The following is a 12,417-nucleotide window of genomic DNA, read 5'->3' on the forward strand; positions in this document are numbered from 1 at the left end:
GTACAGCAAGCTAGCTTGCTAACCGCTCCCAACTCTTTCCTGGCATGGCATCCTGCATCATACATGCTGGAAAGCTACAAACTACACTTTCCAGATTCCTCTGTAGTTAAGATTTTAAGACATCCTGTTGGTTCCTTCCAATCAGATGCACTGCAGTGAGCCTTTAACTTGGAACCACACTACATGGGAAAAGCAGCAGATGTGCTTTGCAAGGAACGTACAGAGACAGCACAGTCCTGGAGCTGGCAGCCAGGGTTGTGGCTTCCTCATTCCTCATCCAGCAGTTTCCTGATTCGGGCACAGGCAGCAGCAATGGGATGGTCCAGTTGTGTAGTATGGTTCGGGAATGTACTTCTAAAACATCAGGCAATTCTTCTGTGAGATATTTATATACCTGAATAAACCCTTTGGGTTTAAACTACCTTGAGTGGATTTTGTCACTTTCAGTCAAGAACTGACCAATTTACATTTTAACATTTCCTCCAACACATCATGTTTCTAGTTTATAGTTTTATAGCAGTATTTTCTTTCTAACTGCTTTTCTGAGACAATATGTCTTGTATAATATATAAATGCTATTAAAAAATCAAACTACTGTGACACTGTTTTTAGATACAGCTATAATTTTATTACAAAACCATTCTTTTGGCATTAGTTGGTTACAGTGATAGCAAGATAATGTGAGTGTGCAGACCAGCTCTGATGGAACCACTGTATTCCCTGCTTACTGAACCAAACTTCAGCTACCTCATATCCATTACATACAAGTGACCCGCAGTTATTACTGCTACAAATCTTGATGCGTGTACCACTGAGGGAGGAGTTGATGCTAAGGGATTAGATTACACGTTGATAGGACTACAAAAGTTCCTTTATGGGACTTTTTCTTCCTCCTCCATCCAATGACTTTGCTTTAGAAGAATCACATTACTTAGAGCTAGTCTGAGTAGCAGCAGCACCCAAGGAGCATCAGTTCTTGTTAAAAAGCAATTACCTGTGTGATGCACTTTCACACCACAGGCAAAGGGAGGGACCACTCTCGTTTTAAATTCCTGCAGTGTCCCTTAATAAAAAATAAAAGCATTCCATCAAGTTCTTCTGGATGGTGTTATTGCTGTACATTTGTTTGTGAGTCATTTTCTGTGCTGTGTTTGCTTTGAAGGGATCTTCCAATATATCTCCAATATTCCTTTCTTATAGTGTCCTTTTCTTTAGCTAGGATTTCACATAACTGAAAATGAAAAATAAAAATTAAAGTAATATGTAATCCAATCTCAAGGGCAAATGCCTTTGAGCCAACACAATTTAACTTGGATCACATTCAAATGAGACACACTATTAGGAGTCACAGGCTGTGTTGCCAAGTGATATCAATGCTGCCCCTAACCAGAAATAGCCCTGCACTGAATTCTGAGTAACGATGTTGAAAGGGGACATGGATATTAGTGGCATTGGGCCGACCAATTCTCAGATACCAAAAACAATAGCACTGAGCCCCACCAGCTTACCTCTAATGCTTTATTAAGAATGTCTTCCTTATTGTCACACTGGTTTTCTAGCATGTCTTCATAGATATCCACAAGAAAGGCAATTAGGTAGGGGGAACTATGACTTGGTTGTAAATCGAGTAATTGATTTAACAGATTAGGGTATTTGGAAAGACCACGATCCTGCAAAATCCTGTAAATAACAACAAAAAACAAACACTTGATTTTGTGAAGGAAGAAAAGCAGTAGAAAGATCAAGAGAAAATAAACCCTGAAACACAAACAAGAAAAGGAGAGTTATTTTGAATTAATGAGGCTGAAACTATCATGAAACTTTTACATTACATGAGTCTTATCATAGATCATTAGTTAATTAAGAACTGGCCAGGTGCAGTGGCTCATGCCTGTAATTACAACACTCTGGGAAGCACAGGCAGATGGAACACTTGAACCCAGGAGTTCAAGATCAGCCTGGGTAAAACAGCAAGATCTCATCTCTACTAAAATTTTTTTAAAAATCATCCATGCCTAGTGGTGGCACCTATAGTCTCAGCTACTTGGGAGGCTGAGGTGGGAGAATCACTAGAGCCTAGAAGATCGAGACTGCAGTGGGCCATGATCATGCCACTGCCCTCCAGCCTGGAGAACAGAGTGAGATCCTGTCTCCAAAAAAAAAAGGATAATTAAGAGCTAAGTAAAAAAAGTTTTTAAAAATGAAGTTTAAAAGTATTCATTTATAACTTAAACTGTACAACACACAGAATAAATCATCTTAAAAAGTGAAGGGCAAAACCAGGAGAGATGTTCTTGTTTCTTTTTTTTCTTTGAGACAGGGTCTCACTCTGTCGCCCAGGCTGGAGCACAGTGGTGTGATCTCAGCTCACTCTGACCTCTGCCTCCAGGTTTAAGCAACTCTCGTGCTTCAGCCTCCCAAGTAGCTGGGATTACAGGTGTGCACCAACATGCTCAACTAATTTTTGTATTTTTAGTAGAGACGGGGTTTTGCAATGTTGGCCAGGCTGGTCTCGACCTGCTAGCCTCAAGTGATCCGCCCACCTTGGCCTCCCAAAGTGCTGGGATTGCAGGTGTGAGCTAACATGCCCAGCCCTCATCTTCTCTTGAGATGGCTTCTCATCCCTCAAGCTCTTCAGATACCATAGGCACCTCCCCTGACACATCTCCAAGGGTGACTGATTCCATATTTTGTGCTCTTTGAGCCTAGTTTCCTTGAAGACCTCTTATGTTCAACAAGGAGCTTAGTTATGACAGTGGCCAGGCAAGTGAAACCTTTTCTAGTTGAGATTAACTTGAAGGTGGAGATCTCTAGAAATGAAAACAGAAAGGCTGGCTGCCCACTGGCAAAATCTACCCGTAAACTACCCTGCTTTACTGTGTTCCTCAGCCAACCAGAGCCTGGGTGTGTGTATGCTCCATTCTTTGATATAAAGACTACAGAATTCGTAAATACAATTAAAATGGCATTAATTACTTGTGGATTATTCTAAAAATGGCGTTGGTATGTGCTTGGGGGGTGCAGAGAAGAGTAGAGGCTGGGAGTTTTCATAACACTATGGCACTTCCACTCTTAGGTCCAGAAAAATGAAAAATTCTTTACTATCCTTTTGGAATCTGATTATGGAATATACTCCATGATGCATTATATAGCCACTTCATTTTTTGTATAAAAAAAGCAAAAACAACCTCTTACCCTTTCAAATAGTTCCACGCACTTTCATTATGTGGTACTAGTTTAATCATTTCCAGAGTGTATCTGCAAGAAAAAATATATATATACAATTTTAAAAGAACAGTGCAAGGATGAGATACATCTTTTTTTTTTTTTTTTGAAACGGAGTCTTGCTCTGTCACCCAGGCTGGAGCACAGTGGCACAATCTCAGTTCACTGCAACCTCCGCCTCCCAGGTTCAAGTCATACTCCTGCCTCAGCCTCCCCAGTAGTTGGGACAACAGGCACCCGCCACCACACCCAGCTGATTTTTGTATTTTTAGTAGAGACAGGGTTTCACCATATTGACCAGGCTGGTCTCGAACTCCTGACCTTGTGATCTGCCTGCCTCGGCCTCCCAAAGTGCTGAGATTATAGACGTGAGCCAGAGCGCCCGGCCGAGACACAGTTTTACTAAGATTGTGGTGCAACTTTGGAAACACACTTTCACTTGTGTAAGCATCTCTCTTAGTGCACTGTGGCACCTCTCTAGGTCATATTTAAATCAGAGAATACCTTAAGACTGCAGCTGTCAATTCAGTTCTAGGGAAGGACACAAAACTAATCTAAAAGCTTCAATTCACAATAGGAATAAAAGTAACATAAAATATTTCCTTTAAATAATATGGAAGATTTTCCTTTTGAAGAAAACATCAGCTAAAAGAAGACTTTCCATTTACTGGTAAAGCAACATTGGAAAAGCAGTCTAAGCTCTACTTACGTCCCAATAATCTTTAGCTATCATTAAAAAATGGCATGGAAATTACATAGACAAAGAATAAAAATGAAAAATCAACACAACGTATTTCTTGTATTTCAAAGCAAGATGACTAGTAAACTGTGATGTGATTCCCTGTCAAAATGGGTGCTCCATACCTTTGTCTTCCCCTTAAACAGATTAAATATAATTCAGACTCGATTACAAATCCCAAGGGAGCCACAGAACGTGCTTCACCACATAATTGTTCAGATGAGTAAGTCACTGACAAGCTTGGTAGTCATGGTTCTGCTGCAGCGCTGTTACTGTAAATTTTTTTTTTCCACAGAGTAATAATAAACTCACTCAACATGATAAAAGTATTTTTCCAACTACTTTTACATGACTTGTTTCCAATTATTTGCGAAACCATGTCCCTGCAGGTCTTAGCTGGTCCTTATTTAAGATTCTTAATTTCATCTTGGCAATATCTAAATTTTTATTTATGCACATGTGTACTAAAGCATTACCTATTTTTATGGTTAAAACATGCGCTTTCAGAGATCAAAGCAGGAAGACTGCTTGAGGCCAGGAGATCAAGACTAGTCTGGGCAACATAATGAGACCTCATCTCTACAAAAAATTTTAACACTTAGCTGGGTGCAGTGGCACATGCCTGTAGTCCCAGCTACTCGGAGGCTGAGGTGAGAGGATTCCTTGCGCTCAGGAGCTCAAGGCAGCAGTGAGCTATGATCCGTGACTGCACTCCAGCCTGGGTGACAGAGCGAAATCCTGTCTCTTAGGAAAACAAACAAACAAAAAGACCGATGAACTTTGAAGTCAGGCTACCTCACTTCAAATTCTGGTCCCATAAATTATGTGCTCTTGGGCAAATTACAGAATTACCTGGAACCTCAAGTTCTTCATGAAGTGTCTCAGAGAGCTGTTAGAATTAGTAGCATATAGTAAATGCTTGACAAATGCTGTTATTGGTAGTACTAGAAGACTATGCACTCATAGTCTAGAAAAAGGGACATGACACATTAAGTGAAAAGGCAATGTCTATATAATTATTAGGTTGCTGTGTATAAATGTTTGCAAGTGTATTTACAAAGTTTGGAAAAATTCACCCAATTATACCTCACTCTGGAAAATGGGATGTGGGATGAAGAACAGTAAAAGACTTTGACGTTTTACTTTATAGAATTCGGTACAATTTCCCCCATAACTACACTGTATTACTTTTGTAATAAAAGGAAAAAGATGACAAAATAATTATGTACATCTGTGTATGCTTAGAGTGAAAAAAAGTTAACAACCTGTAAATTCTAGATACCTACAGCTACTCTTCACATTTTAAATACTTCTGTTTCTATTTGGCAATAGGAAGCCAGTGATCTGCCTCTGAAAAGGCTATAAGTTTGCATTTTGAAAACTCTTCATATTCAACTTTTAAAATACTTTGTTACCACTAACTACTGTCAATCTTTAGACCAATAAAGTTCAATAAAACTGCCAGGGATGATGGAAATGTTCTTTGTATGTGCTGTCCAATATGGTAGTCACTAGCCACATGCGGGTACTGAATGCCCGAAATAGGACATGTGCAATGAAAGAACTCTATTTTTAATTTTTTATAATCACACTGGTTGAAACTTAAATAGCTGTATGTGGCTAGTGGCTACCATATTGAACAGTACAGGAATACCTTACAGATATCGAAGGTTCAACAAAGCGATTTTATCACAATTAAGCAAGTCACACGACTTTTCTGTTTCCCAGCACATACAAATTATGTTTACACTATATTGTAGTCTAGTATGCAATAGCATCATATCTAAAAAAACAATGTACATACCTCAATTAAAAAATACTTTATTGCTAAAAAATGCTAATGATCATCTGAGCCTTCAGCAAGTCGTAATCTTTCTGCTGGTGGAGGGTCTGGCCTCCATGTTGATGGCTGCTGACTGATCAGGGTAGGGTGCTGGGTGCTGAAGGATGAGGTGGCTGTGGCAATTTCTTAAAATAAGACAACAGTAAAAGATTTCTCTGTAGCATGTGACGCTGTCTGATAGCATTTTACAGTAAAACTTTTCTAAACTGGAGTCAATCCTCTCACATATTCTGCTGCTGCTTTATCAACTAAGTTTAGGTAATATTTACAATATTAAAAATCCTTTGTTGTCATTTCAACAATGTGATTTCACAACGTCGTTACCAGGATTAGATTCCATCTTGAGAAACTACTTCTTTTGCTCATCCGTAAGAAGCAACTCCTTATCTGATCAAGTATTGTCATGATGCAGCAGTTCGGTCACATCTTCAGGCTGCACTTCTAATTCTAGTTTCCTTGCTGTTTCCACCACAGCAGCAGTTCCTTCTTCCTCTAAAGTCTTGAACCCCTCAAAGTCATCCATGAGGGCTGGAATCAACTTCTTCCAAACTCCTGTTAATGTTGATATTTTGACCTCCTCCTATGAATCACGAATATTCCTCATAGCATCTAGAATGGTAAATTCTTCCCACAAAGTTTTCAATCGACTCCGCAGATTCACTGGAGGAATCACTATCTATGGCAGCTCATAGCCTTACAAAATTTATTTCTTAAATAGTAAGACTTTAAAATCAAAATGACTCCTTTATCCATGGGCTGCAGAACGGATGTTGTGTTCACAGGCTTGAAAACAGCATCTCCTTGCACATCTCCATTAGAGCTCTTGGGTGACCAGGTCCATTGTCAATGAACAGTCATATTTTCAAAGAAATTTTTCTGAACAATAGACCTCAAAGAGGGCTTAAAATATTCAGTAAACCATGCTGTAAACAGATGTGCTGTCATCCAGGCTTTGTTGTTCCATTTATAGAGTACAGGCGGAGGAGATTCAGCATAATTCTTAAAGGCCCTAGGATTTCCAGAATCGTCATAGAGCACTGGTTTCAACTTAAAGTCACCAGCTGCCTTAGACCCTAACAAGATTCAGCCAGCTGTGTGAAGCTTTGAAGCAGTGCCTTCTCTCTGGCTATGAAAAGTCCTAGATGGCATCTTCTTCCAATAGAAGGCTGTTTCATCTACACTGAAAACCTTCTGTTTACATGTAGTCACCTTCATCAGTGATCTGAGCTGGATCTTCTGGAGAAGTCGCTGCAGCTTCTCCAGCAGCACTTGCTGCTTCACCTTGCACTTCCATGCTATGGAGATGGCTTCTTTCTTATACCTCATGAACCAGCCTCTGCTAGCATCCAGGTTTTCTTCTGCCGCTTCCTCACTTCTCTCAGTCTTCATCAAATTAAAGAGAATTAGGGCTTCCACTGGATTAGGCTTTGGCTTAAGGGAATGCTGTGGCTGGTCTTATCTTTTATCCAGGCCACTCAAACTTCCTCCATATCAGCAATAATGCTGTTTTATCCATGTGTTCATTGGAGCAGCACTTTTAATTTCCTTCAAGAACTCTTTCTTATGAGTTTGGTGTTTGGTGCAAGTGACCTAGCTTTGCACCTATCTCAGCTTTTGACATGTGTTCCTCACTAAGCTTAATCATTTATAGCTTTTGATTTAAAGTGAGAGGGTGTGACTCTTCCTTTCACTTGAACACTCAGAGGACATTGTAGGGTTAATTGGCTTAATTTCAATATTGTTGTGTCTCAGGGAATAGGGAGGCCTGAGGGGAGGGAGAGAGATGGTAGAACACATGCAACAGTGATATTCGCTATTTTATATGGGTGCAGTTTGTGGCACCCCCAAACAATTACAATAGATGACTGATCAAAGATGACTGATCACAAATCACTGGAACAGACATAATGATTACGAAAAAATATGAAATACTGAGGAGTACCAAAATGTGACACGGAGACACAAAGTGAACACGTGCAGTGATAAAGAATGGCACTGACAGACATGCTCAACGCAAGACTGCCACAAACCTTCAACTTGTTAAAACAAAAACAACAAAAAACATAGTATCTGCAAGGCTCGAAAAATCAGGTATGCCTGTAGAGCTTTATATAGGAGAGCACTAGAAAAAAAACATAAAGTGTGCTTGAGGGGTAGTGCACGCTCCAGATATAAGCCCAGAGCAGAATGTTAAGGTGAGACATGGATTAAAACCTTTCATAAATTTTAAGTCACCAGAATCCTGTATAGAGCAGATAAAAGAAGAGCAAGCTGCCTCGATCCAGGCAACATCAAGAGCTTGGAGGAGAGGAGATGCACCATACCAGTCAGCTCCACCCAACAGTCACTCATACATGTTTACACTCAGATCACGACTCCCATCTCATCAGGCTCTGAAAACAACAAGCCTGTTCAAATTACGAAACAGACACTCACACACAATGGACAAATAAGGTCACAAAAATCGCGGCTACTAATGTTTATGGATACAATATAGAAATTGATGCCAATTCAGAAATTTCTAGCTCTAATAATAGCTCTTTGTATACTAGTTCTCAACTTGGGGGTGACTTTACTGCTCAGAGGACATTTGGCAATGTCTGAAAACATTTTTGTTTTAAGGCCAGGATGCTGCTAAATACCCTACAAAACACAAGATAGCCCCCCGCAACAAAAACTTACCGGCCCCAAACCCTGCACTAGGGTAACATGGCATCTAGGGACAACTATCTAAAATGCAACGGAATTTAATGAGATGGTTTTAAAATAAAGCTTCTTAAACAATACCTCATAACATTAAGATTTCTTTTCAATCTCCAGTAGCAATATTTCAAGAAACTTAAGATACAACGAAGTAGAGGTATGCTACATTATTTGTAAATTTATCATCGTATGTTTCACTCAGTACTCTGTCCTCTTTCTTTTAGTTCCATGAGGTAGGATCTTGATCTGCTGTATCCCCAGTGCCTGAGACATGGTAGGCATGCAAACATGTTTGTAATGAATGAGCAAGTGAAGGAGATTACTAACTGGACTTCTTTCTCCAATACAGCACGATCATTGTAGCCAGTGGTGTTAGAAATAACGAAGTATCTTTGGTTCCAGACAGAGTTATTTCTCACATCCTCTTTGAGAAGTTGGTCCACATACTGCAGCTCATTTTCCCAAAGTTTAAATTCCTAAAGGAAAAATTTAGAAAAATCATCCAATCAGAAATGTCCCATTATTTATGAACAATAAAAATAAAAAAAAACTACAACAAAGACGACGGAACTGAGGACACAGGATTTATCACAAATTCAGAAAGTAGTGACAGCTGCAAGTAAAGGAAATAGAGGGGGATATAAGTATGAAATTGATTACAGAGCCTGGAAAGACACATACAGAAAGCAGGCAAAAAGACATCCAAGAAAATTTTGAGGAAAAAAAACCCCAACAAACTCACTAGTAAGAGAATGAGTATAGATATAAATTTGATGTGACTTGATATTAATATATCTTTTTTTTTTTGAGACGGAGTTTCACTCTTGTTGCCCAGGCTGGAGTGCAATGGCGTGATCTCCGCTCACTGCAACCTCCACCTCCCGGGTTCAAGCTATTCTCCTGACTCAGCCTCCCGAGTAGCTGGGATGACATGCCCCTCCACGCCTGGCTAATTTTGTATTTTTAGTAGACATGGGGTTTCTCCATGTTGGTCAGGCTGGTCTCGAACTCCCAACTTCAGGTGATCTACCCACCTCAGCCTCCTAAGGTGCTGGGATTACAGGCTTAAGCCACCATGCCTGGCCGATATTAATAATCGAAGTAAAAGGGCAGCATTCAAAAATGAAAATTAAGTAAAAGGGTAGCATTCAAAAGTGCACATATATGATAAAATTACATTAAAATACATGGAGAGAAGCATACATGGTCAGGAGTGGTGGCTCTCATGGGCAATCCTACTGCTTCAGGAGGCTGAGGCAGAAAGGTCACTTGAGGCCAGGAGTTCGAGACCAGCTGAGGCAACATAACAAGACCTCATCTGGAAAAATAATAAAGACAGGCCAGGCACGGTGGCTCACGTTTGTAATCCCAGCACTTTGAGAGGTCAAAGTGGGCGGATCACCTGAGGTCAGAGTTTGAGACCAACTTGGCTAACAGGGTGAAACCCCATCTCTACTAAAAATACAAAAATTTATTTGTATTTTTATTGGTGGCACACCCAATATTTTTATTAATAAAAATAACAAAAATAAAAAGAAAAAAATTAGTTGGGCATGGTGGCACATGCCTAGATCCCAGCTACTCAGGAGGCTGAAGAGGATCACTTGAGCCTAGGAGTTTAAGGCTGCAGTGAGCTATGATCACACCACTGCACTCTGGGCAACAGAAAGAGACCCTGTCTCAAAAAAAAAAAAAAAAAAAAAAAGGAAATATACACAATTGGACAAAGATATAAATTTCTATTATTTTTATTGAGTCAGCGTCTCACTTGGTCACCCAGGCTGGAGTGCAGTGGCATAGTCTCAGCTCACTGTAACCTCTGTCTCCTGGGCTAAAACGACATTCTTGCCTCAGTCCCTCAAGTAGCTGGGACCACAGGCGTGCATCAACATAACCGCCTAATTTTTGTAGTTTTCGTAGAGACCAGGTTTTACCATGTTGGTCAGGCTGGTCTTTTTTTTTTTTTTTGAGACAGAGTCTCACTCTGTAACCCAGGATGGAGTGCAGTGGTGCTATCTCGGCTCACTGCAAGCTCCACCTCCCGGGCTCACGTCATTCTCCTGCCTCAGCCTCCCAAGTAGCTGGGACTACAGGCACCTGCCGCCACGCCTGGCTAATTTTTGTATTTTTAGTAGAGACGGGGTTTCACCGTGTTAGTCAGGATGGTCTCTATCTCCTGACCTCGCGATCTGCCCGCCTCGGCCTCCCAACATGCTGGGATTACAGGCGTGAGCCACAGCACCCAACCAAGCCAGGCTGGTCCTGAACTCCTGAGCTCAAGCAATCTGCCCACCTCGGCCTCCCAAAGTGCTGGGATTACAGGCATGAGTCACCGCACCTGGCCAATACAAATTTTTTATATTATAAAGCTGTCTTAATAAAAAAAATCATGGGGGAAGAGAACCAATAAAGATAATTTAAAAGAGGAGAATAAAACTTACAAATACTTTGAAAGTAGGGGACATTCACTTTGAAAAAGATAATGGAGTCTTCTTATTTGATAACAGCAAAAACGTAAAAATCTTCTATGATAGTCCCCGATATTGATAGTCCCCGATATTACAGGTGATCATAAAAATAAACACGTTAAGGAAAGTAACATTTTTGTGAAAGTTCCTAGTCAAGTTCAGGAACCAGTGCCTAGGGTGGGCACTGATTGGTGTCCTCCCACTGTTCTCAGTCTCCAGCATGCTAAGTATAGAAAGAGAGTAAACAACTACAAGCTTTTGTATCAATGTAACAATTTTATGTCTGTTGAGTCTAATAATGAAAAACAGGGAGTGGGGTCTTCTATACATGTTTCTGTTTGTTTTCAGATTCATGGAAGTTACAAATATAACACAGTGCCCTGTATAACCTTCATTTAGATTCCCCAAACGGTAAACATCTTACTAACTAAAGTGCAATTCCAAAACCAGAAAATGACATCTGTACATTAGTGTTAATGGAACTGCTCACCTTGTTCAGATTTTACATGTACTCACTTGTGTGTACGTGGTACAGATGGGGGAGTAGGGGTAGAATATAAATCTACACAATTTTATCTCATATATAGTATAACCACCACAATCAAGATTTTCAGCACACAGAAACTGCCTCATGCTACCCCTATCTTTATAGCTGTACCCCCTTTTCCCTCACCCTGGCAACCTCTGGTCTGTTCTCTACATCTATAATTTTGCTGTTTCAAGGATATTATCTCAATGGAGCCATACAGTTTGAAACCTGAGAATTCCCTTTCCACTAAGGATCATACCCTTGAGATCCATCCAAGTTGTTGCCTGTATGGATCATTCACTTCTTTTGACTGGTGAGTAGTATTGTGTGTGTCTGTATTTCACTTTTAATTTTTTCTTTTGAGACAGGGTCTCATTTTGTCACCCAGGCTGGAGTGCAGTGGCATGAGCGTAGCTCACCATAGCCTCGACCTCTTGGGCTCAAGTGATTCTCCTGCCTCAGCCTCCTGAGTAGCTGCGAACACAAGCATGCGCCACTACGTTCGTCTAATTTTTTTTGTATTTTTTGTAGAGTCGGGGTTTTGCCATGTTGCCAGGCTGGTCTTGTACCCCTGGCCTCATGGAATCCACTTGCCTGGGCCTCCCAAAGTGTTGGGATTACAGGCATGAGCCATTGCACCCAGCCTCATTTTTAAAGTAATTGATTTTTACTGTATTTTATATAAATGAGACATACATGAAATACAGTAAAATACACCCAATCTGTGATCAGTTGAGGACAAAGAAGGGTCCTCCACTCCTTCACTTAAGAGGCTCTAGTACAGTCAATGCCAATGACATACAGGCCATGAATGTTTATAATTCATGTTTAAAACTAACGTTTAAAACTAAAATTTTACCACTTTTTTATATATATGTCACGAAATTTTTTTTTTTTTTTTTTTTTTTTT

The 12,417-nt window shown here is 40.2% G+C and overlaps 1 protein-coding gene across 2 annotated transcripts in view; it reads right to left on the minus strand.

Moving 5' to 3' along the window:
- Positions 1–603: 603 nt before the first annotated feature.
- The window catches only part of FNTA (farnesyltransferase, CAAX box, alpha), a 29,809-nt gene continuing 17,995 nt past the window's right edge, over positions 604–12,417 (minus strand). For both annotated transcript variants that reach the window (XM_012001036.1, XM_012001035.1), the window contains 4 exons: positions 8,838–8,986; positions 3,196–3,258; positions 1,509–1,680; positions 604–1,231 (listed from right to left, as the gene is read on the minus strand). In XM_012001036.1, the coding sequence (XP_011856426.1) occupies positions 1,109–1,231; positions 1,509–1,680; positions 3,196–3,258; positions 8,838–8,986 (507 nt within the window). In that variant the 3' untranslated portion in view covers positions 604–1,108. The remainder of the gene's footprint in view (positions 1,232–1,508; positions 1,681–3,195; positions 3,259–8,837; positions 8,987–12,417) is intronic.

Source organism: Mandrillus leucophaeus, unplaced genomic scaffold (assembly GCF_000951045.1).
Source record: "Mandrillus leucophaeus isolate KB7577 unplaced genomic scaffold, Mleu.le_1.0 Scaffold649, whole genome shotgun sequence".
NCBI classification, from domain to species: domain Eukaryota; kingdom Metazoa; phylum Chordata; class Mammalia; order Primates; family Cercopithecidae; genus Mandrillus; species Mandrillus leucophaeus.